Source organism: Peromyscus maniculatus, chromosome 3 (genome assembly GCF_049852395.1).
Source record: "Peromyscus maniculatus bairdii isolate BWxNUB_F1_BW_parent chromosome 3, HU_Pman_BW_mat_3.1, whole genome shotgun sequence".
Classification (NCBI taxonomy): domain Eukaryota; kingdom Metazoa; phylum Chordata; class Mammalia; order Rodentia; family Cricetidae; genus Peromyscus; species Peromyscus maniculatus.
Window position 1 is genome coordinate 75,843,126 of NC_134854.1, and position 26,474 is coordinate 75,869,599.

Genomic DNA, 26,474 nt, shown 5'->3' on the forward strand with positions numbered 1-26,474 from the left:
GTCGGAGGGAGGGCTAATCAAAACACAGGAGAGAAGAGTCAGCTGACATGCCTTCCTCTCCACTCAGCCCCCTTGGGTTTTTGTGTTTTCACAGACAGATCACAAATGGTAGCACAGAGGGAACAAAATTGAACTTGAGATTCACATACACACCTACCTGATCCGTCAGTTTCAGACAAGAGAGCTGGTAATTGTACATGACTGATTTGTCAGGTATTCTAAGAGTACCAGAACTATTAGCCTTGGCTTCAATCTGTATCTTACTGTCAGCCCCTCTAGAAGGAATTCCAGAAGACATTTTAGAAATTACATCTTCTTCAAGTGTTAAAAAGTCTAGCCCTTTACAATCAATGTCAATGAGGAAATAGTGAGATGCTATCTTATTCACCACTGGTAAGAAAAAAGGAGCATATTCTATATTTTTTTAAAAGATTTATTTATTTATTATGTATACAGTGTTCTGTCTGCATGTATGTCCGCACGCTAGAAGAGGGTACCAGATATCATTATAGATGGTTGTGAGCCACCATGTGGTTTCTGGGATTTGAACTCAGGACCTCTGGAAGAGCAGCCACTGCTCTTGACCCCTGAGCCATCTCTCCAGTCCATGAGTATATTCTTTATGGAACTAATTTAATCAAACTGTTTTATCAAACAGTGTTGAAGTATTCATAGTCTTGAATTTCAGTTCTAAAAATATTTCAAAGGGAGTTATAACATCACTTATAAAAGTGTAAAAAGGAAAACAATCCAGTGAAATAATATGGTATGGTTAAATATGTGCTAGGGACCAATCCTGCCAAACAGTTGTTTGTAAAATATTTATAAAGCAAAAATGATCACAGTACAGTTTGGAAAAGCAGACAACAAAATTCTGCTTTGGGCACAATTCCAATTTTGTGAAAAATTATCCACAAGGAAAAAAAAAACACACTAGCAGGAAATCTCTGAGTGGAAAGTTTTACATATTCCCATTATCTTTTTTGTTTTACCAAGTGTCCATATTTATTAGCTATGACTTGAATAAGAGAAAACTTCTTTTAATAAGATAGTGACTCAGACAGTCAAGCCTTACAATAATGGAATAAATGTATACTCAGGAAAGTGATAATATATAGCTATATTTAGTAATATGCAAATATTTTCACAATGGCTTTCACATCAGAAGGTAGAGGGTGCTAGGTGCTGTGGCTCACGCTTATAACTCCTGTGCTTGAGAGGCTACGTCATGAGGATTCCCACTAGTCTGAGGTCAGTCTGGGCTACATCATAACATCCAGGATAGTCTGACCAGAGTGAGAACCTATTTCAAAAAGAGAGGGAGACAGAGAATTATAAATAATGTAATGTAGAGTGTGGTCCATTTATACAAATGGATTCAAAGCTTATATGTATATGCAAAGTCCTGGAAGGTCAAGGTGTAATTTCCTGTGAATGGTGTTGGAAATTGTGGTGGTTTGAATGAGAATGGCCCCATAGGCTCATATATTTGAAGGCTTGATCCCCAGTTGGTAGAAATGTTCTGAGGAAGGATTAGGAGGTGTGTCTGTCCTCCTAATTGGAGGAGGTTTATCACTAGGGGTAGGCTTTGAGGTTTAAATACCAACACCAGGCCCAATCTCTCTCTCCCTCTCCTCTTTCTCTCTCTCTCTCCATTCCTCCTTTCTATCTCCTCCCTCCCTCCCCCACTGCCTCCTTTTTGTGGATCAGATGTGAGCTCTCAGCTACTGCTCCAGCACCAAACCAGCCGGGTGCCATGCCCTTGTCATGATGCTCATGGGCTCACCATCTGAAACTGTAAGCAAGCTTGAATTAAGTGTTTTTTCTTATGCGTTGTCTTGGTCATAGTATCTCTTCACAGCAATAGAAAAGTACCCAAGGTAGAAACTAGAGCGCCTATCATTTTTTTCTTTTCTGTATTTCAGGGATATGTGACCCGCTAAGCCGAATGCATCTTCATGATACTCAGGATTTTCAATATGTTTAAGGAATACTCCAACAAAAATATGTATACATAGAACCAGCTGCAACCAGGCAAGTCCCTAAGACAGAATGTGACCTGTCTACATTCAGTGTCTTTGAGTGACTACAGGGTACTCGTATCCAGGGAGTCGGAGCTTGTGGGACTTCCACTAATCTTTCACGTTTAATTAGGATTTGACTTTGACCTGGTCAGTCCATGGCTGGAGAGGAAACAGACCCGAGAGGAGAGCCTCCTCCTGCCATTCTCCTGAATCCGAACTGCTTCTGAATACCTATCCTTACACCCATAGATAAGTGCAGCTCTTATCCTCAACGAAGCAACTTCTTTTGGCAGCATTTGGAGGCTACTTTAGAGAACCAGAACTGATCAAAATGAGCAAGGGACTAGGGTGCTCAGCCCAGTTGGCACATGGACAGCACAGCCGCTATACTGAAGACTCAGCAAACACTGTGGAGAAGTGGGTGGAAAGACGGTAGGAACCAGAGGGCAGTGATGTAAGATAATGTCTTCTAGACATGACAGGGATGTTGAACCCAAGGAATCTCAACAAAATGTTTGCCTAAAGCCTGAATAATGACCATATCAGTTGAAATGCCAATGGAGATGTGGAAAGTTCACCCTTATGTGAAGAACTACAGGCACTCAATGGCTGCTGAGGGACAAGTTTTCTCCAGGGATGACTAACCTTATAGGTTGTCCAGTCCCAAGTGGTCAGCCCTAAAGACACATACAGTATGGGTAAAACTGAATGGACTCAGTATGTTGTGTATTTGGGTGTGAATGAGTATATGTATATGTATATATGTGTGTATGTGCGCGTGCGCACACACACACACACACACACACACACACACACACACACACACACTTACACACCCCAATACACACACAGTCAGAAAAAAAGGTAAGGAAACGAATCCCAAATGGAGCTGTGATGATGAGTTGGAGGGGAGGAAATAATGTAAGTACAGTGTATGAAATTATCAAAAATTTAACTAGACTTGACTTTGATATTATGTAAATAAGTCCCCTTAGAACTCTAGGAAACAAGACTTAAGAAAGGTTATGCTAAAGATCAGAAAATTGTTTTTTTCAAGAAAGGTAATGATCTAAGGGAATAATGTACCTCAATTATTAAGAACTGTCTGGCTTTGAGGCTTTAAAACACTTCCTCCTGCCTAACAAAGACTAATGCCACCCAGAAGCTGGCCTTTACTCCTACTTCCATGGCCCAAGAGAAGTGAACCTCACTAAACCTGGGGGTGCCAAAGCCTGTGATAAAATGGGCGATAAGCAAGCAGGGCTGCGTGTATGGACACAGTGAAGAAGCACAAATGACTTCTGAACTAGTCTGCTCCACATGAGTCCATCTCGGTAAGAAGACACAAAGTACCATGGTCCGTTTTTACCAGCAGGCGTCAGCTCTTCCTTGTAGTGTAGGTCATGGAGGAGTTGGTCAGGGGCCACACATTCCACAGCACTCTTTCTCCACAACACTGCTTAGTCTGGGTGAAAGGCCAATCTGGACACCATCTGATACGAAGAGGAAAAGCCTAACATTTGTCCACTTGCTACTGTGCTTCTGAAGAGGATCCACCACCGACCACGGCTGAACTCCTGTTAACCTGAACACTGATTGTCTGTGGCACAACCAAGAAAACACATACATGGATTCTTCCAAGGAGAGCCGGCAGCCCAAGAGCCTGATTCAGTTTCTGGGCTTTGTGTTCTGAGTAGCTCCCACCACGGGCAAGAAGGAGGTGACAAGAACTGATGGTATTGCTGCCCACCACGTATAAACTCCACGAGCTCAGACTGTCACCTAACTCTGGGGGGGGGGTGTTCGATGTCCAGGAAAGGTGGGAGATGAGGAGGGCCTCTGTCAGTCCTGCCCACCAAACACCACACAGTCCTAGTAAACAGTGCAGAGTGAGCTCAAAGCTGAGGAAACTGCACTAACTGGAACCAGGCGGGGGAAAGCCACCCCCACTCCTGACCCCACAAAGGCTGCCATGAGAGCACTGACCAGGGATGGAATTACTACCTGCTTAGATTAGAGTGAAAAATCGTCCCTCATTTGGTTTTCATCAGCAATACAGACAGTGATACAGAATATAACTTTATATTTAAGTTATTCAACTCTGGTAACTCCTCATGGTTCCCATGTCTGATTAAATAATCAGGCATACATAAATACCAAGCTGCTGGTTTTCAGAAGTTTTGTGTCAAGTAAGACAGAGGCTAGCACATCAGAGACCCACAATTCAGCCTCATCCGCACCCACACAGTACTGAGAGTAATCACTAACCTCTCTTGAGCAGTCCAGGATGATGCTATGATGGGGGGTGGGGTGGGGGGGCGGTGGACGACAAAAAGACCTGGGGGTTCACAGCCCAAGCCTGCTGTTAGCTTAGTGTGAACTTGGGCAAGCCAATGAATTCCTCTGAAACTTGTGGAAGGAAGAAGGAAGGAAGGAAGGAAGGGAGGGAGGGAGGGAGGGAGGGAGGGAGGAAGGAAGGGAGGGACAGGGGTGGGGGGAAGGAGTGGACAGAGGGAGGGAGGGAAGGGAAGGAGGGAGGGTAGAAAAAGGAGTGGGGGGGGGCGTGTCCAGAGCACTCTTTTAAAGTAGATTTGTGGCTCATCTAAGAAAAGGGAATGATTTCATAAGAAACCAGATCTTTGTAAGTTATCTATGGACTTCTTGTAAGATAGAAAAGGTTATACACGTTTTAACGCAGATGGTGATATGTACAATACACGTACTGTCTTATGAAAGACTGGCGTTAGCATGAGGAGGATCAAGAACACGAAGACCTTGGGATTCTAGCACTTGGGTTGGAAGGCTGCAGAGGAAGCTGCTGATGTTCAAGCAAGTGGTGGACTAGAGTTCGATTCCCAACACCCGCGCAGAAGCCAGCTGTGGTGGCGTGGTGTGCTCCCTCCAGCCCTGGGAAGGCAGAGACAGCTCACTGTCCGGGCAGCCGGCCTAGCACAATCCATGAGGCCCAGGTCCCAGTGAGATAGCCGATCTCAACAAAGAAGATGGATGGCTTCTTTGGAACAGTACCTAAGTTCGACCTCTGGCCTCTGCATGTGCCCCACTCCCCTTCATACAAATGTGTGTTAGGACCCCGACTTGCTCACTGGAAAACTGGGACATCTCCAAGACTCAGGAGTTAGAACCTCTGTTTGGGATATAGCATCCAGTGCCCTTCAATCATGAGTTTATGAAGCTAAGCACAGCATTTTCAAAATCTCTCACTAGTCAAACAGCATGTAGTTTTAGATGCCATGCATATATTTCTATCATAGTATAAATGTAGCCAAAGTCTCCAAATATTTCCATCTTATTCACATGAAATTCTGGAAGCTATTAACTCAGTGCCTAAGCTTTCTCATTTGAGGCTTGGTTAAGAAACATATGCGTCATTCTATCACAAATTTGTCATTTTGACTATTTTGACAACTGTATTTTATGAATTGGTTTTCTTTGTAATCCTATATATTTTAGTTCATGGATTTAAAAACATTATTTTGGGAGGCAGTCCAGGCATATATTCTTTGTAACAGCTTGCTAAAGGGGGCCATCTCTGCAGATGGCTGGCTAACAGGCCCTGCTTCCTCAGATGTAAACGGAGCTAAGTGCTATGACACACTGTGGGGACCAATGGCACAGGCAGCATACCGAGTGGCCCCGCTCCTGAGAACCCTGGGACAGGGTACACTCACAGGGAGGTGCGCTCGGTGCCGCTTCCTGGCTCTCTAGCCTCCTCCTCTGGGCGGCCTGGTGTGCTGTCGGGGTGACTATGTGGACAACCATTCTTTCTTGTCCCAGGATTCTATAGCTGGAAGGCAGCCGTGTTCAGGCCGGTGGTGAGGAGTTCCAGGGAAGAGCCCGCACTGTGGCCGAGGACAGGAAGGACTCACAGGGACCGGGAACTGCCTCAGCTCTACTGCTTCGAGCCAGTGACCAAGGTCTTGGCCAGGGTGGAGGAAATGAGAGCAAGCTACTTAGAAGCTGAGCCACAGAACTGATCTAAAGCTTGCCTGTGAAAGGCCCTTCAAAGGCAGGGCCAGGCTGTAGGCTCAGCATAATGAACCTCAATGTGAGAAAATTAAGTCATGTTTCAAACCGAGTCCCAAATCAACAGTCTCAGCAATATGAGTGCACTCTGCTAACGGGAGTGTACTGAGCCACAGAGGGAAGATTCATGGTCTTCTTAATTAACTCCGAGGTGCCGCACATAAGGGGGAAACGATAAATCAAGTAGATTACTGCCAGCAATCTGAATTTCCAAATGAAATAAGAGAGGTATAGCACCTTGAGTCATTTTGTAAATGTGTATGCTGGGGGTGGGGAGGATCGCCAAGGTCATCTCTTAGGCTGTAATTCGCCACTCAGTGATTTAGTTTTATGCAGCATGCCAAGTATTTGCCATATACTCAGGTGTGAAAACAGCAGGAAACAAAGATGAGTGAAACACAAAATGGGAGGGAAACAGAATTCACACACACGTACACAGATACACACACACACACACACACACAGATACACACACACACACACACACACGTACACAGATATACACACACACACACACACATAAACAAAAACAACCTGATTGCTATGTCTGCCTTTATCTAAAACAAACAAAACAAAACAAACAAACAAACAAACAAAAAACACTGCATACCCACCATGCAACAAGCATTCTAAGAGCTGAGGATGTAGTTGTGCTGAGTCAGAATACAGACAGCCTCTGACCCTGTGAGGCTCACAAGTTAGAAGGGGAAGCAGGGACTCAACACACCATCATATAAGCCAAGGGATTTCTGGCAGAAAGAAGCACTATGAAAATGACCAAGAAGAACGAGGGCTCAGGGCTGGCGGGCAGGAAAGCCAGGGATGGACTGCAGCGGAGGGACATCCAACTAGATGCAGAAAGGAAGGAAGGAGCAGCCTGGGTGACACTCTGTGGTCCAAGACTGTCCCAGCAGAGGGGCCAGTGAGGACCATGGCCTGTGAGCATGGGACAGAAGGTGGTGAGAGGTGAGCCTAGAGGAGCGGGCGGAGTCCTGATCCCAGAAGCCCTTGCAGTGCTAAGGAGCTCTGTCTTAATTCTAAGTGTGATAAGTCAGAGAGAGAAACAATCTGGCTTAGGTTCTACTTAGGCATAAATACACGCAAAGAAATGCTGGCTAGCCTAGCAAACAATGATTAATTCCCACCGTGGCTTTATTAGTGGTAAAGGGCACAAAGATCATACTACCAAGCCTGGCATTGACCTAAATACCCAACAATCAATGGTAGAACGGTAGACTAAACATTACATGTTCATATATCAGAATTTAACTTAAAATGCATTGGATATATTTTTCTATACTGACCTGGAAGAATGTTAAAGAAAGACTAAAGAGAAATGTATACCTGTGTGCTCTGTGTATGCATCTTCCTTTCCTCAGCCACACCTCAGGCTCTTCCCAGGAGCATCTTGCCTACAGACAGGTCTGCACATAGGGAGAATCCTGATAAAACTAAATCACCCCATGGTACGGCATTTACTTGGTGTGGTCAGTTTGGTAGAAGACAGAAAGAAAAGCTATTGTTCTAAAAATGTATTGTATACAATTTAAACTTTTACAATATTTAGTGGTCATAGTGAATGATATCGATGCTATGATTTTTGGAAAAGAAACGACCAAGGGCATAAATAATTTCTGCAGGTTAGGGACTCTTCTTAAAATAGGCTGCAATGTGTCTGGGTGAGCAGAATTATCAAGGCCAGAGCAGAGAGAGAAAGGGCCTAAGCAGAGGGCAAAACACGACAGCGTCTATGCCTGGGGCGGACACATGGACTCTGACAGTTCTTCTGATACAAGGGGAGGCGGTGTGGGGAAGAGGGGGGGGGGAGGAGCTTAGGAATTCTCGGCCAGGCCAATCCAAAACAGCAGGTTACAAGCAGGAGAGAGTGGCAGGACACTCAGACAAAGTGGGCACAAATGTTACACAGGGAAAGTCTGAGGAGCTGAAAATGGGCTGAGGGAAAGAAATAGAAGATGGCTTTGTGGAGTCTAGAAAGCTTGGTGTTTTCTAGACTAATGGGCACGCAGACACCACTGAACGATACTGTCAAGAGGCCATTTTGGAGGGGAAGTGATATAAAGGGTTGGCATCGGGGTAGTGCAGCCTGCCTAGAATGTTCTGGTGGCCGCAGAAGTGAGGCAGCCAGAAATGAGGATTTAAAGAAACTGGGACAGAGGGGCCAAGGAGTCCTCCTCAGGTGACAGCTAAGTTCATGGAATGCAATGGATACAGCCAGGGAAGGAAACCGCAAGAGACTAATACAGAGAAACCTAGGATTCTGGGGACAGAGCTCAGGGGGAAAACTCACTATTTGCATGACAAAGAGGTAGAAGCAACCAGTCAGAAGCAGTCAACAGCTGAAGAAAGACAAAGAACTTATTATTTATGTCAGGGTCTCAGTAGCCAGGCTGGCCACAAACTTGCTACTGTCAAAGGGGTGGGAAAAGGGTTTTTCAAAGCCAAAGTGGCGTTGCCAGTGTAAGCAGGCCAAGCTGAAGAAAGACGCCATGTCTACCCATAAGAAAAAGACTCAAGTAGGGAAGGAATTCTTAGGATAGGGACCTTACAATATACGTACGTGACATGACCCAAAGCCTCAGAAAGACGGATGTGGTGTGCTGGCCATGGCAACAGCTTTGAAGAAAGCAGGAGGATGAAAAGAACATGGAGGAAAGATCCAGGTGAATTAGGAAGTGAAAGGGGGGCATTCAGACCAAAGGCTGAAATGGCCTCTGCTCAGTTAGTTAGCTGGGAGCATAAACTGACGAGGGGTGGGGAGTTCATTTGGGGATTCCCAGCATACAGGGAAACGTTAGAAAGTAAGCAGTGTTCAACCCAGTAAGTTTCACTAGAAAGGAAAGACTGTGGGACATTGGGGAAGGTACAGCTGAGCCTGAAGGGCCTATGTTTGCCATGGGGCGACTCTCAGTGCTTTTCTGGAGCGAGTCCCAGGAGCTGCAGGGTAGAGATACACATGGGTTTCATCTGAGGCCAAGGATTGAAGACAGTGAGGGACAAGCTCTTGGGGACAAGGGAATGTATCTAAATGGCAGATTCAGAGCAGCCACCCAGCAATCATCCCGATCATAGGGGCACATCAAGGCAGGAAGGGCTGAGCTACTAGAATTCTGAGACCAATGTAGCTCCAGGGAGGCCACACGAAGGAGCAGCATGGGAGAATATCAATGGGGAAACTGTTTAGGACAGAGTCCTGGAAATGGCATTGAAACCAAGAGAAAAATCCATGCTTATTTCTAGATGGTTTTAGAATCAGTGAACTGTTTTGAAAAGAAAAGAAAAAAATCCAATCTCAAGTAAATTCTAAAAATAAGAAAAAAAGTCACATAGCTTAGAACTGGACTCAAAGATGTGTAAAATGAGTCAGAACTACTGATGAGTAAACACGAGAGACTAAAACTAAACTGACCTGAAACAAGGTGGATGTGTGAGCAGCCTGTGGAGAACACTGACTGCCCCAGGGATGAGCTGTCAGCTCTGGGGGCCCGAGGCCCGGACCTAGCATGGTATCATCTACAAAGCTGCTGACTCTCCTTTCCTACAGTGTGTTTTCTGCCAGCAATATAACCAATTTTTTTTTGGAGTAAGCCAAAACCCCAGAGAGGGCTCTTTTCAGCTTCCCAGTGTCCCACAAGAATATATGGCCCTTGCATAGCGCAGTGACCAGGCCAGGTTGGGGAGAGACATTGCAAGGAAAATTTGGCAAGCAGCCATCTCAACTTGGTTGCAATGGATGTCCATAAAACATGGGCTAAGAAAATGGTAGCTCAATGTCTGGCATTTGAAACCTAACAGCATGTAACATGTTTATGGCATGCATTAGGCCACAGACTTCAGTCTGGGGCTGGGGCACACAGCAGACTTCAGATCTGGCACACAAAGGAGGAGCTAGGGAAGCAAGGTTTGTATTGCAGTAAACATGACTGCTCTTAGAAGACCATAAACAGGTGGTTTATGAAGAAAAAAACCTGCGCTCTTAGATTTAAAAATCAAGTGCTTCAGTCTTGTTTGTATAAACAAGAGAAGGCTAGTGCAAGCTTTGCTAATTACAGCATGTTCTACGAGGCTATGACTGATTATAACCTGGCAAAAATGAGGTCAACTGAAAAAGCAAGAGCGAGAGGTGGGAGGATTAGGAGAGGTTTTGGAGTGAGAAGAAAGGGGGCAAAAAGGAAGAAAGCTTTCATTAAACAGTTTACATTCTAGTAGAAGGAGAAATCAAAACAAAGAATCCAGACTCATTTGATTTTTATTCAAAACAAGCTCTTAGTCAGCGTATTTTTACTCTGAACCCTTGAACACACAGTGGCGGGGCTTTCGGGTCCGTTCATCCAGCACCATTTAGACCTCTCAGACAGGGCCTCTGCTAAGGCCTGTCCCCCTTATCTCAGGGAAAACTGCACATCTAGTCGTTTCTTAGTGTACATCAGAGGCTGTGATGTTGGGTATTGCCATGGAGACTGCTGGGGTTTCCTTTAGCACCTAGTGCAACTTTAGGCTGATCAATCTCAACTCATACAGATTTTGTATTTGCTTAGGTCAAATTTGTAGAACCCCAACTATATCTGAAGACCATCTGGCTCAGTCTGCCTCCTCTGAGGGTCTTATAGGATCTTGATTTCAAGCACTATTGCACCTAGAACAAAGTATTTATATAGAATCTGAGACCCCTTCTGTTATCAGTAACATGATTATAGAGCGTTAACATGTGTCCATGCTGATCAGGCTGGGATATACCAAGGTCTTTCTTCCATTCCCACCCCTGTAGGGGCTGCTTACCCTGATCATGTACAGTGTATTTCCAGCCTGGGTTCATGGAGGATCCTGTGGTGGTTTAAACGCGAATGTCCTACATAGGTTCAGATGTTTGAAAACTTGGTCCCTTGTTGGTGATGCTTTTTGGGTAGGTTTAGAAAGTGTGACCTTGCTGGAGGGGGTGTGTATCACTGAGGGCAGGCTGTGAGGTTCAAAGCCACCCACCACCCCCACCTCTCTCTCTCTCTCTCTCTCTCTCTCTCTCTCTCTCTCTCTCTCTCTCTCTCTCTCTCTCTCTCTCTCTCCTCTCTCTCTCTGTGCTTTGTGTTTTCAGTGAAGATATGAGCCCTGGACTCATATTCTTGTTACCGTCTGGAACTGTAAGCCCAAGTGAACCCTCTCTTCTGGAATTGCCTTGTCATGGTGGGGCATTATGACAACAGTTGGAGAGGAACTAACTAATACACACCCTCGTGCAGATTGCTGGAACATCCTTAGCAGGCCCCTTGTTTCCAGTCAGCTCCTACCCCAGTCATACACAAACGTCCACATATACAAACGTGTGTACACACAGGAATCCCAGCACCCAGAGCTCTAACTTTAGTTCTGATGTGTGGCCTTTCAGCCCTGAGGAGTGGCTCTGCTGTACTCAGGCTTCACCTTTCACACTACGGTAAGGATACCTTCCTAAGTGCGAGATGGTGGTGCTGACCCCTCAAGCTGTCCTTCTCTCAGGGACCAGTCTTGAACCACCTACTGTCTAGAGCCTGAAAACCATTATCTCATATAAGTTCTCTAGCTACGGGGAGACGGCAATTAGTGGTAGCTATTGCTTAGTACATTTTTATGTTGTAAGTCGGATGAATGCTGAGTCCAAGTATACAATTTTAATTTTCCCCCCAAAGATTCTTCTATGAACATGGGCAGTTTTTAAAGAAGAATTCTTACAGTTTTCAGAATCATTTATTCACTTACTTATTATTCACAAGAGAATTTATACATTCTTTCAGTAAAAATCACTAAGGGTATGGGCTCAGCATCGTCCTGGAGGCTGGGCAATTCAGAATGTCCCTGCATTCATGAAGCTTATTCCATGGTGTAAATTATTCTGGCCTCCTCCACAGCAGCACCCTCTCTGCTACCGTCTCCTTCACTGTTGCCTTGATAAGAGAAAGGACAAGGTCTTTTGCTTACGTGGCATCACTTACGTCATGGGTGCTGACATTTGTTTTATGTGAATCAATCATCTCAATACAGCACTGAAGGAATTACTTGAGGTGAGGGAAACAGGCAGGGGTGTGCCATCTGCCACACAGCTCATGAACAGCACACAGGACTCTAAGATGAACAGCCTGACTCTGTATCATGTCTAACTGAGAGAAAGGGAAGAAACACCTCATGAGGAAAACACTGGGCATAAAAATTAGAAGGCGATTGAGTGAGCATGTTTGGGCACAATTTTGTCTTCTTTTCTCTAGCTGATCATGAGAAAAAAGGCAGTTCTGCATTTTGAATTAGAAAAAAAGAACAGAAAGCCATCCTGTATAAAACCTCCTTCCCTGGGGAAGCTGAGGAGGGAGGTGGAAGTGATGTGTATCTTAGCAACTTCAAATGATGCTTTCAGAACACTAGTCCCATTAGCTGCCTCAAGCAAAAGTACCCAAGGACCACATCAGAGTTATACCATCCCTTTTAGAGCCTGAAAATGGATATCAGCACAGAGGAAGAGGATGTGATATGCCCAGCTGTGCAGAAAACTTTGGATTGAGATAGGGAATGATTTGCAGCCATCTGGCCTTGAACTTGTGATCCTCCTGCCTCAGCTTCCCAGTTGCTGGGGTCACAGGTGTGCAACACCATATTCAGCATATCTATTTCACTTAACTCAGGCTCCCCAGCATTAAAGCCTAGAGTATCCGCCTGTGAGTAAACAGCCATGTGGGAGGGCTCTTGAATCACTCTTGAAATCACTCTAGGAAAAACTGTGATTCAACTTTCAGAGTGAACATTACAGCAAATTTAAACCATTCTTAGAGGTCAGTCTACAGCTCACTGCACCAAGCAGTGCAGGGGTCTTACAAGGAGACTCAGAGCTGTAATAGAGTTAGATATTAACTTTGTCTTCAGCAGCAGATGATGAGAATGAAGCCCAAGACAGCACTAATTTGCAGTCACACATGATGACTCTTCTCATCTTAGACCAAATGCTGTATGTAATGAAAATTAAATGGATCTGGAAATTCCAATTTATGTTATCTTTTTTCAACTTATGTTACCTTAATAAAAATATTCTGGAGCGAACACAGAATAATTAACAACCTTGCCCATGTATTACATTACATCTTTAATGCTATCTCCAACAACTATTTCTGGAGAGTCACAAATGATTAAAAAGTTACCTTATAGCCAGGAGTGGTGGTGCACACCTTTAATCCCAGCACTCCGGAGGCAGAGACAAGCACATCTCTGTGAGTTCAAGGCTAGCCTGGTCTACACAGTAAGTTCCAGGACAGTCAGAACTATACAGTGAGACCCTGTCTTGAAAAAGCCCCAAAGTTACCTTGTTTCCTTAAGGCAGCAACCTGAACTGCTCAGGCAAAAACCTGGAGAAATATCCAGGGGCAGCACATGCTCTTCAGCAAGCACTTGGTGGAGGTTCATCTGCTTTCCTTAGCAGCTCATCCATCCCCACCTCGTGGGTGTCTTGGGTGACTAATGGTGGAGGACGGTTGCCCGTGTTCTCTCTGTCCCTTTCCTACTGGCTGCAGGGCCATGGCATCCATCCCCACTGCAGTTGTTAGGTTGGGATCTACTTCTTCCAATCAAGCCGGCTCCAACTTTGTGCTGGAGCAGTATCTTGCAAAGGAATTCACGGGCACCTCACGTACAGGTTTTAGACAGTCTCCATTGTCCTCTCTGAGCAAGCTGCTGACATGCAGCTACACTGGGTGTGGTAACTGCTCTATATTATTTGATGTCTTTGCCCCTCTGACCAGGTGTCCTATCATGTGTATGCAACATTATTCTTCCTATTTTCCTCTTTTCTTCATTGAGTAGTTAACTCTCTGATATCCCAATAAATCTGGCTACACAACGGTTAGATTCCAGAGCCCACTGCTCACATTTGACCCCAAGTCCCCCCAGGGTACTATCATCTGTCTTTTAAAAATTATATTTATATACTTGTTTATTCATTTATTCGTGCATGTGCGTGTGCGTGTACAGTGTGCGATGTGTGGTGTGTGTGTGTGTGCGTGTGTGTGTGTGTGTGTGTGTGCGTGTGCGTGTGCGTGTGCGTGTGTGTGTGTGTGTGTGTGTGTGTGCGCGCGCAGCGCGCGCGCGCGCGCCATATTGCATGTGTGGAGATCAGAGAACAACTTGAAGAGTCAGTCTTCTTCTACCATCTGGATCCTGGGGATTGATCTCAGGTCATCAGGCTTAGCTGCAAGCACCTTTGCCTGCTGGCCTATATCACTGGCCCCTATCTACCTTTTTCTTTCTCGTTTTCTCATGCATGTACTGTAAGGTTTTCCAAGGCCTACATGACACACAGTATTGCAGTAGGTTGAATGCAAAATCCCAAAGCTAGGTAGTTCCTACGAAGCAGTCCATTAGCTAGAACCACTTTCAAGGTAATTAAGGGTTTTTCCTTCTACTTTAAAGGTCTATTGTGCTTACCACATTATGTTAAATGGGCAGAACAATTTAAAATAGGTTAAGCAAAGACTAGGGTTTTTTTTTTTTTTATAATTGCTGCTTCTCTTTAAAACAATACAGAAGGGAAACTCTCCACTAGGAGTCAGAACTCCCTGCTGCAGTGTTATTGCAAAGGGGCTTGAATAGCAAGATCCCACTTCAAAAACAAAACCAAACCAAACACAAACAAACAAAAGTGGAACCCAGAAACAAAACAACAAAAACAAAGAAACAAGAGCATGGTTTTCTGTCACAGTCAGGATCCTGCGGTCAAGCTGGCATTTCTCCAGCCTCAGAGCCCTCTTCCTCCATCAGAAATGGCTTTGTCTAAATGCTGGCACTAGGCTTCTCTTCTCTCAAGGCCCCTCTTCTTTGCACTACAGCCAGGGTTTCAGCTCTCAATGGTTTGAAACTCTTTTCTGTTCCCCCACCAGGTTTTTATTTACTCCCAACAAACAAACAGTGGACGTGCCTACCACATGAGGAGTGCTAAGTCCCCAACACAGCATATCCCCCCAAAAGGGTCTTTTGTTCAGCACTGATAACCTGGCAAGCTTACATATACTTTCTTCATAGCAAGGTCACTAGTAAGCTTGCTAGTCTGCTAGAGATGTCTGCTCCTTTAGACTAGATCTGTCAACATCAGTAGGCTGTTTAGTAGAGTTCCATGAATATATAACTAAAGATTTTTCAACTCTCTTGCTAAGTATTGGAAACAGCACAGAATCTGTGAAAAACTCAGATATCTTTATGTAATCTGATGCAATTATTAAGGTATTCTAACAACATATGTCAAAAATATGGGTGATAAAAGACTAGAGACATCTTATGCTACTCCTTGGAAAGTCTGATGAACAGGAAATCAAAAAATGATATTGCTTTGAAAACATGCTTCATTACAAGTACTTGAAGCTGAGCACAGGTGACTAACTCACAGCTAGGTCTGGGCAGGACTTAACTATGTTTCCTAAAATGACACCAAAATAAGAGTGCAGATAATTCACTGGCAGAGTTCCTCCCCAGACCCTGGTCCACATTCTGGCACCAAGAGACCGAAAAAGATCTTTGCCTTATAGGAAAGGGGCAGCCAATAGAAAAACCTCCACTGAATTATGGGCAGAGAGTTCTCACTCTTATTAAAAACTAATTCCGCTCTTACTCTCTCCACTTTGCTTTGAGAGTGTGTGTTTTCTTAACCCAAAGGTGACTCCAAGTTCTTGCCCCCAAATTACTGTCTCCTTAATTATTTGAGTTGGTGGAAACACTAAGTCTTCTTTTAGGTTTGATATTCAAGCACAAAACAGTTCTTTAAAGTTAGGCTCAGAATCAATTTAAGTGAAAACTCATGTTACTCTACACATATTGGGCAGCTGCTGACAGTGTTCTACTAAAAGATGAGCTGCTACAAAATGACTTTCTAAAATTCACTGATTTCAATTTGTTAGAGTCCAATACATTCTGATATTACAACTGTGTTTTGAATTCATAAAAAAGTACCTTTTCACCCCAAGATTTAAAAGGTTCACTCAAACATAAATCCACTAATCTCTCACACTGCCCCAGGAAGTCAAAAGAGCATGTTCTAACTCTGCATACAAAATACTTCCAAAATGAGCTTGTAAATCAGCCGTGTTTTCAGACACATGCACAGGGGGCTACAATCTATATCCTTCAACAGAGAAACAAGAATTCTCCACGTAGAGGTTGCTTTAAAATGATCTAATGTGCATGTTTTTAAACTGAAAGCATTTACTGGTAAAAAGATACATCTAAAGAGCAAGACAGCAGCAAACAGCAGCTGTCCTTCTGGATGGCTTACCTATTAATGTAACTGAGGGCAACATAGGTCGGCTGCTGCAATTCTTGCTTTTCTAAAACACGTGGATCTGTATCTGCAATAAAACACAATTATGATTTTTTTAGGATTTTTTTTACATCAGAATATATGAGGCTCCCTAACATAAAATAACAGAGAGAAAAAGATTGATTTAGAATAGGGAAACTCAGTTCACAAAGCATAATGATTTGTTCATTCATTCATAAAAACAAGATATTACATTGCTTTTCAAGAAATTCCAAACATCAACAGTGATAAAACGCCCATCTGTCACACAAGCTCTTGCACAACCCCCTCATAAAGACTGGCTTTGCTTGCGTACAGTTACAATGCTGGCATGGTTTTCGTGTTTCATTGGCCTAAGAAAGCAAGCCTCTGTTAATTATGCTCACTTCAATACTGGAACAAATTAGTTTACATTGTAAAGCTCCATCCATTTGAAAATCTATGGAGTATTGTTTTTGCTCACTGAACACTTCTGAGTCCAGAGTCATATTCTGGAGGGCTCTCCTCCTTTCTGAATGTGCAATGAATTGATTACAGCTTTTCTAGACTCTTAATCAGAAATCCTCTTAGTGCTTCAGAGTCAACAAGCAGCACATTCCCCAGGGTCTCCCCCCAAAGAGGCAGAGTGCCACACACAGCAGCACAGAGTGGCACACACAGCAGCACAGAGTGCCACACCACAGCAGCACAGAATGCCACACCACAGCAGCACAGAATGCCACACCACAGCAACACAGAATGCCGCACCACAGGAGCACCGCACAATGGCACTTCTCTAGTGTGGGCCAGTAACGAATGTCCTCCTCACAACCAGAAGCATAGCCTCAAGCTTCACATGGGGGGAAATCATTTCCTAAATAGATGTAAAAGAATAATCATATAACAATATAGGGAGCAGGGGGGTCACTGTGTATTGCTTTCATGAAGAAAGGTTAAAGCATTTCACACAAATTTCCTTTCATTAGAACCTCATCCATACTGTCACATGATTAGAAGTCTCTCAGCTGCACTGGGCAGGAACTCCTCTGACGTCACGACAGGCGTTGTTTCAAGCATCTCCGCATGCGGTGGATGTGAGAGACACTAACTCCAATGTGCATGAGCAGGTGACAGAGGAAGGAAGGGCACGGCGGCAGAGAACATGGGCGGCAAAGCAATCAGCCTGACATTGCTTTGGGCCCTCAGACTATACGCCTGGCAGCAGAGCCAGCTTTATTCACTACTTTCTTCATTCGCAAGAGTCTCACGTTCACTCTATCGTTTTTCCTGTGCCAAGAATTCCAGGGAACTCTATTCAGGAATCTTCCTTCCTTGGTCTCTGTCACTGTAAGCCCTTGAAAGCTGAATCAGGAACAAGGGACAAAGAATCTCTGAAAGGCTCCACCACGCCCCGTCTCAGGGTTTTGGCAGAGCAGATGAGACCAGATCCATAAGTCACATTTCCGCCCCTTTTCCCTCCACTTCCCTACGCAGCTGCGGCTGCAGCCTGGTCACTGGTTTAGGGACAAGCTGAGCAGCTGTCAAGGTACAAGGAAGGCACTTTTCAAGGGACATGATTTGCTTTTCTCTTTCTGTCCCCCCCCCCCCCACCAAGACAGGGTTTCTGTGTAGCCCTGGCTGTCCTGGAACTTGCTTTGTAGACCAGGCTGGTCTTGAACTCACAGAGATCTGCCTGCTTCTGCCTCCCGAGTGCTGGATTAAAGGCGTGAGGGGGACATGGCTTTCAAACGTCACCCTTAGCACTTATCCAAGTCTGCTGTAATCTGCACACATCTTCGCTTTTCTGTGCAGAACGTGCTTGCTGGAGGGGAGTACACAGAACCATATTTCAGAGGGAAAATGTCTTGTCTACATAAACAGTCACTGGCATGCTGGACAGGCCATGGGTGCAAATGGTGACTGATGTGCCGAGGTAACAGACGAGATTGGAGACAGAAATTGTGCAAATAAGAGCGGGAAGTTAGAAAAACAAGCAAAAGCAAAAAAAAAAAAAAAAAAGTGGAAAGGTTCCCAAGTCCCCACACAATTCAAATTTGGCTTAGGTGTGGATGGGGGAGCTGTGCTTTTGTGATGTATTGTTACAGAGTTATTTTTAACTAAATGAGCACTACTATGAGCTTACAATTTGTATATCAAGGGGGTTAATGCCATCTTTCATTTTTCTCTTTGTTCTTGTGCCCGGCTTCCTATCAGTTTTCCTACAAACCATACTCTAATCATCCCCTGTTATTATACTGTGTACTTTCTAAAGTTATTTTAAATGCTGCTTTCTCAAGTTATCCTGATTTTCATTTTTCTCGTGTGTGTGTGTGTGTGTGTGTGTGTGTGTGTGTGTGTGTGCGCGCGCGTGCGCGCGCACGCAGGTATATACATTTCTATTATACTTTTCTACTTCAAGCTTGTAAAAATTTGGATCTTGGAGTTTCCCTCAAGGCTTGTGTGTTGAAGGTGTGGTCCCCAGTCTGTGGTACAGTTAGAAGGTGCTGAAATCTTTTGGAGATGGGGTCTAGAGGAAGGAAGTCAGGTCACTGGGAGTGATGTCCTCTTTCCCTAGCTGTCTAGCCAGCATGAGGAGAGCACATCCCAATCAGCTACTCGTTCCCAGTATGGGATTCTGCTCTAACAGGCTGCAAAGCCACGTGACCTATCAACCACAGGTTGAAATTCTAGAACCGTGAGCCACAACAAAGTTTTCTTGAGCCTCTCGACTGTTTCGCCACAGCAATGGAAATTAGACTACCACAGGAGACGGTCTAGTGTCACTCTGAAGGAGGGGGTCAAGTATCTTCTATAGCATGCCACAGCTCCGATGCTCACCAGAAATGCTGTTGCTGTTGACACTCACACAAACTGCATGGCAGTCTTGTTTGACAGAGCATCAACCATGTTCAACACTCTGTTTGCAAAGCGAGATTCGGAAATTCTATTTTCTTTTCCTTCAACATACTCTATAACCTATGTTTGACATGTCTACATTGCCTCAAGTTATAAGTTGGAGGCAGACTTCTGGAAGCTTCTAAATGTCACCTTCTCTGAAACAAAACAACCACTGGAAGTTCCTTAAGCATAAAGTACCCCCTGCCCCTTTATCTAGAATGCAGACTCTAGTAAGCAATATGACATCAGAACATTCTGGACAAACACCCCCAAACCTCAACCTTCTTTTTTAGATTAAATGATTCTTTAAAACAACCTTAATTAGAACAAACATCCACCAAAGCTTTGTTATCTTGAAAATGAAACGATGTACTTGGTGTAAGTCAGGAGAGACTGAAATAAGGCTACTGGAGAGACCACATCAACTGCTGGTCCCAAATAAGCCTGGGTCCCATCACTGGCTTGCTGGCTGTCGTGTGGGGATTATGACTTGCCGTTTTATAGATTTTAATCATGCTCTTGAGCATTTCACATTCAGTAAAAGTGTAATAGCTGCTTTCATTATTTCCCTCTCTCTGACAGCAACATAACTTTCTGGTGCTCAACACTGTGCAAGGAAACGACTCCAGAGGCAGCCTGGCTCTGCCAAGTAGGATGCGTCCCCAGCTGTCAGGATGTCATGTCTCCTCCACAGGCTATGCAGGCCAAAGGAACATCGTCACCGGGTACCACTAGATAGTGCTGTTTCAAATAAAAAGAAAAGCTTCCTTACACTATGCACCCTGCTATTCTGAAATGGGTTTGCACTCTGCTATTCTGAAATGGGTTTGCACATGGTACACTACTACAATAAGTAGTGTAAAAAGAGACCAAACAGCATCTAACATCATCTCCTAGGTAGATCTCTGGCTAATCTGTTCATAGTGCCAATAAAATGAGGAAGGGAAACGTTGGATGCAGCTTCTCAGAGATATAATTCACTTCAAAGTGCTCTGCAGATAAATCCCTTCAATTTTTCAAATTCATATGATGTTCCTTAAGCAGGTAATTTGGCAATTTGTATAATATGGCCAAGGTACAAGGACACACAACAGCACTCTTATACTTTTATATGACCAAGGAGTGACAGGAAGAGAAACTTCCTAGTGGGGCAGGGCAGTACCAAAGAGAAAGAGGACACAGATTATGACTGTCTCTGCCCCAGGACAGTCCTGCTATGTTTCTGAAACAGCAAACTGTAAACAGGCTGGCAATAGACATCGTCTGTCACCATCTCAGGGAGGTATTTTGTTCTGGGGTGAGAACTGAGCTATTGAGCTCCAGCCCCAGGTACAAAGTGAAAGCTTTTCCTAGTTGTGATCCTAGCAATCATGGACTGAATTGAACTGAAAAGTCCTCATTATCACAATACTAGTTCCAATAGTTTCTCAAACAATAGCAGCTAATAAAATAAGATCAAATAAAAATGTAAATAAATGCTGGGCGGTGGTGGCGCACGCCTTTAATCCCAGCACTCGGGAGGCAGAGGCAGGCGGATCTTTGTGAGTTCGAAACCAGCCTGGGCTACCAAGTGAGTTCCAGGAAAGGCGCAAAGCTACACAGAGAAACCCTATCTCGAAAAACCCAAAAAAAAAAAAAAAAAAAAAAAAAAAAAAGTAAATAAATACTAAAACTAAAACAAAGTAAGGTGATGGTTGAGACTGGGAAGGAACACTTCACCTCCTTAGTCCTTGAAGCCCCTGTTCTTCTGTTACAGTCTCTATCATTGACAACCAATGCTTGGACTTGACTTGTAACTTTTCTCTTCTCTTCTCTTCTCTTCTCTTCTCTTCTCTTCTCTTCTCTTCTCTTCTTTCTTTCTTTCTTTCTTTCTTTCTTTCTTTCTTTCTTTCTTTCTTTCTTTCTTTCTTTCTTTCTTTCTTTCTTTCTTTCTTTCTTTCTTTCTTCTTTTTTTTTTTGGAAAGTCTCATGTAGTCCAGGCTGGAGTCAACTTGCTATGTAGAAGTGGATAACCTTGAACTCCTGCCTCCACCTCCAGAGTTGAGTGCTAGGATTGCAGGTGTGTATCACCGCACCGTTTTTTTGTTTGTTTGTTTTTGCTGTGTGATATTTTTAATAAATAATTATTCCTAGTGCCATCTTCAAGCAAACAAACAAACAAACAAAACCCTCCACTGGTGTTATTTGGTGGGTCAAGCAACACTCAGTAATGAACTCATGGGCTTTGGCTGTGACTGAGTTACTGGACCTTGCTGGGACTTTCTATACCTAGAATTACTTATAATTTAATAAAGTCAGAAAACAGCTCCGCTGCCTCTCAAGCAAAACTAAGCAAACGTCGCTGGTGACCTGCAGGTTTGGGAGCCACTGTGAACAGGGATGTGCTGCTGGTCTGTGTTGGGGACGGCAGGGGGCTAAAAGGAAGTGTGTGGAGGGCTGAAGGTTGCAGCAGTAGGAGACCTTAGAGAGTCAGGTACCCGCCCAGCCATATAGGTGACTGAGGAGCCGGCCTGGAACCTTGACTTTTCTTTGCAATCATTCGGTGATTCTGACACTAAGTAAAGGGTGCAGCCAGCTTTCATCTTTCCCTCAGCTGTTAAACTTCCAAAGACAGACAGTAGTCTGTCCAAAGCACTCTCTCGCGGCATTCTGGGTAGGGCTTGTCCAACCCTCCCTTTGTTCTCAGACCTCCCGTTAGCACCATGATGACATCTGGGGAGACTTGGCCTATCTCGACTCTTCCCATTGCTGCTGCACTTGCTCTCCAGTGCCCAACAAATACACACAGGGGCAGACGGCTGATTAATCCCACGATGAGAATACTGAAGACTTTTGAGTTAAACATGGGAGATCCATCAAGCACATTTGTTTCCTTTATCATTCAGGGCCCCTGGAAAATGATGTGGTTGGTAGGAAAAAACCACCAAGGGGAGTAAACAGGAGACAGAAACAGAAGACAAGTTATTTCAAACAGTGTTTTGGGACATAACAGAAGAATATGAGAACATAAAGAGGCTCAGCTAAAGTTACAATCTCCAGAGCCTATAGTGGGGACACACGAGCCAGGAGCGGAGCCTTGCAGAAGCCCGAGAGACCCTGCACTCAAAGGTGCCAGCTACAGAATGGAGAAAGTTCAGAGCTTAAAACAGAACTCTTTGAGAGGTGACAAAGACAAGATGAAGACTACAGGTCACCATGTGCCTGTGATGGAGGGACAGAGGACGGGGAGAGCAAGGCTGGAAACAGGATTGCAGAACACTGGCAATCAGTCAGGACTCTTCTGATTCCACTGAGCAGGTGCGGAGGAAGGAGAGCCCAGATGTTGACATCTGGTGATTCCCTAATTAAATGATCGGCCAGCAGTTACATCCATAGCCAACGAGCTCTACCTGTGCCTCCAGCCCAGGCTTCTACCAGCTTTTCGCCGCTGTGGTGCCAAGGCTGAGCCAGTGACACTCAGGGAATGAGGACTGGGCACCGCAGGCAGTCTGGGCCCGAGTGAAAGCCACCAACACAAACTCAAGGAAAGGGCAGAAGAGAGGGCAGGAATGTGGGATGACTGCACAGACCACGGAAGCAGGCGGGTCTCTGTGACAAGCTTCCTTAAATGCAGCGGGTACCATCAGGGCTAGAAGCAGAAGCTCCGGGTTCTGAGTCTTCCTGAGGCAGGATCCCGATCACCAGCAGGTGGAGTCAGTTCGCTGCTCCCACCCAGTTGTAACTCTGGACTCCACACAGACTTTATAGCCGTCTTACAAGCCCAGTACATTTTTGTTGCAACTTTTACTCCATTTTTAAGACTAAATTTGTTGAACCAACAATTTACAAAGACTGACTTTTAAAATTCATTGCTGGTTTACTTCAGATGCTGAAATAAATATTTCTTGTTGGCACTGGACTTTAAAAAACAGTATGAGTGTATGTAACCAGCCTTTGAATGGATCAACTTTTCCTTCGTTTATAGACACGTCATTTGAAACTTTTCCCAGGCCATAATTTCCATTACAGGAAAGTTAGTGCAAATTATACTGAGACTTTTGCCTTTCCCAATTCACAGTGAAGTCCAGATGCAGCTGAGTGTTGCTGTAAACTTTATGAGCTTAATATCTAAGAGTCGGGGATTCTGTGCAACACAATAAGAGCATCTGTGAAAGAGCATTCGTGTTCCCATGTGGACCCCGAGTTTTTTTGTACCAGTCAATGACTAAACATGACTGAACTGAGAACTCTCTAGACAGTACTCAGTAGGCTGACTCATGCACAGCCACTGCAGCAACAGCATGCCCTGTGACTAGCATGGCCAGAGCATGCACAGCCACTGCAGCAACAGCATGCTCTGTGACTAGCATGGCCAGAGTATGCACAGCCACTGCAGCAACAGCATGCCCTGTGACTAGCATGGCCAGAGGCTTGATGTTCTGCTGTTCTGCTTCCTGGTTCTTTATCAATCCTTCAGATCCTATGGATACCCACGAAGATCGTAACTCGTTAGGAAACTTGGTCTTAGAAGTCAAATCTAAGCCAGAAGCTCAGTCAACAATTGGTGTCCACCATGATGGAGGCTCAGTATATGAAGGAGCAACAGGACTCAGCTCAGCATCAGCTCAGGGAGCTCCAGATCAGACGGGCCAGCACAAGACAGAGCTGGTGTGAGCTATTGTATCACCACACAGACAGAGGGAGCAAGAATACATGGCAGCCCGCGACAAAAGGAGACAGGACGAGAAGGAGAGCTCTCATGGGAAGGGTTTACTGATGGAGCCCATAGTGAGGCCTTCACAGGGGAGGGTAGGAAGCTGATGTGGCTCCTAATTCAAGGCGGCAGGCAATGAGGTGAAATCTGCAGGCACTGCAGAAGGACAGTAGGGTTAACCAGACAATACTCATTAATTACAGACTTTTCAAATAGAGATACTTGAGGGGGTGGTTCTGAACTGTGGGTGATCCTCTGCAAAGGCAATGTCTAGAGACCCTGGAGGGAGTGTGCTAATGGATCCTGTTGGATATCCTATCCTGCACATAATAAATAACCTCACTACAACAAAACCCACCTGATCTCAAGTATCAGTGCTAGAATACAGCTACTATATGAAGATAATTTTGGGTTTTCCTATGGTCTAAATCAAGAGATCAGAAGGCAGTCAGTGAGCAGCAGGGCAGTGACACAAGGCGGCTAGGACCTACATTTGAGGAGCCCTTCCTTCCTTCCTTCCTTCCTTCCTTCCTTCCTTCCTTCCTTCCTTCCTTCCTTCCTTCCTTCCTTCCTTCCCTCCCTCCCTCCCTCCCTCCCTCCCTCCCTCCCTCCTTCTCTCTTTCTTTCTTTCTTTCTTTCTTTCTTTCTTTCTTTCTTTCTTTCTTTCTTTCTTTCTTTCTTTCTCTCTCTCTCTCTCTCTCTCTCTCTCTCTCTCTCTCTCTCTCTCTCTCTCTCTTCCTTTCTCGACAGGGTTTCTCTGTGTAGCTTTGTGCCTTTCCTGGAACTCTCTCTGTAGACCAGCCTGGCCTCAAACTCACAGAGATCCGCCTGGCTCTGCCTCCCGAATGCTGGGATTAAAGGCAGGCGCCACCACCGCCTGGTGAGCTCTTGCTTTCTTAGTGTAAATAAATTCAAATAAATTGAATTTATTTCCTGAAAGACATCCTGAATTCTTGTCATGTGCTCCTTGCTTATAGGAAATTCTAAGTCAGTAGCTCACAAGTGAGCAAGAAAGATGATTGCAATGGCCAGTTAACAATAGTCCAAGGCTGGGAAGACGGTGTGGCTGGTAAAGTGCTTGCCTGGCAAGCACAAAGACACGTTAAATGCCCAGCACCCACATCAAAAGGCTGGGTGTAATGGCAGCACGTGAAATCCTAGGGCTGGGGAAGCAGAGACAGGAAGAATCCTGGGCCTCAGGGGTCAGCCAGTCTAACTGGTGAGCGCCAGGACAATGACAGGCTGTCTCCAAGGAGGTGGCGATACCTAAAGCTTACTGCCGTCCCCTGAAGGCATGTACACATCACCTACCTATATACAAGCTAGTGTATACGCACGCACGCACGCACGCACACTACAAAAAGCCCCCAATGCTTCAAGAGAAACCAGCAAGTATACTAACTGCTTCAGAAAGGTGGCATGATTCTTTGTGAGGCCCAGGGCAACGTTCTGAGAGCAGCTTCTAAGAGTCTGAACGGAGACTCGCTTGAGCAGGTGAGCAGGAGAAAGTAAATGGACTGGGAAAGAAGGTCGAGAGAGGCTTGTGTGAAAGGGGCATGAAGTGCAGAGCTAGCTTCCTCATGGAAGGGCTGAGGGACTCTCTGAGAGTCTGCCTTAACTTCACACACAGAGCAGAGCCACTGGGGGAATAAGCTAAGGTGGTCCATGTGTTAGAAAATAGTGAACAGAGGTAGGGACGATGGGGGAAATGGATACAAAAGACAAGATCTGGTGAAAGAAGAAACAGAAATACAGGATTTTTCTTATGTGGAGCGAGTGCCTTATTATCAACAATGAAGAACTCCAAACTGGGAAAAACATTTGATATCCAAGTGAGGTCTGCTTCTCATGTGTGAAGGATGCTGTGCAGAACCAAAAAGCTGCCGCTTCCAAGAAGGGAGGGATAAAGGGCTCCTGATGCAGATAGGCACAGAAGTGCTTAAGATCTCATCATACCACCACCCATTCCAAAAGACAGCAGAGCCACAGCCTGCCCTCACAACAGTGACACACAGCAACAAGCACCCATTAAAGATGCTGTCCTGAAACTCAGCCAGCAGTCAGCTCAGCAGGGATAAGGAAAGGCCTGGGGCACACTGTATTTGGAACCAAGTGACTGGTACATTTCACAACTGAGGATAAAAGGCTGGGGTGGGGTGGGGTGAGTCAAACTGGGGTCCCTAAATCAGTGTTTAGTGGACCTGGTATGTGAATCTCCAAGGCTTACTAAGGGAATCATACTCTCATTTCAGTCTTTGTTCTTACTATATTTTTGGCTATGATCCTAGCCTTTAAGAGCTGAGCCATCTCTCCAGCCCTGTTCTTACTTCTTGGCATTAAGACAATGTGCCACTTTTCACAAATCTAGCTGCCTCTGCTTGGTATTAACTGTATAAGCCTTAGGATTCTTTTTAATTTCCAAAATATTGCTAAGAATGAGGAGTAAATTTCTAGTGTGAGACTTTTGAAATTAAGGCTTGCACTACTGTAAACTGTCACTCTGACAGTCAGCAGCACAATGATG

The 26,474-nt window shown here is 44.8% G+C and overlaps 1 protein-coding gene across 3 annotated transcripts in view; it reads right to left on the reverse strand.

Moving 5' to 3' along the window:
- The window catches only part of Jazf1 (JAZF zinc finger 1), a 314,694-nt gene that overhangs the window by 116,396 nt on the left and 171,824 nt on the right, over positions 1-26,474 (reverse strand). For all 3 annotated transcript variants that reach the window (XM_006982220.4, XM_042273344.2, XM_042273345.2), the window contains exon 2: positions 16,357-16,429. In XM_006982220.4, the coding sequence (XP_006982282.1) occupies positions 16,357-16,429 (73 nt within the window). The remainder of the gene's footprint in view (positions 1-16,356; positions 16,430-26,474) is intronic.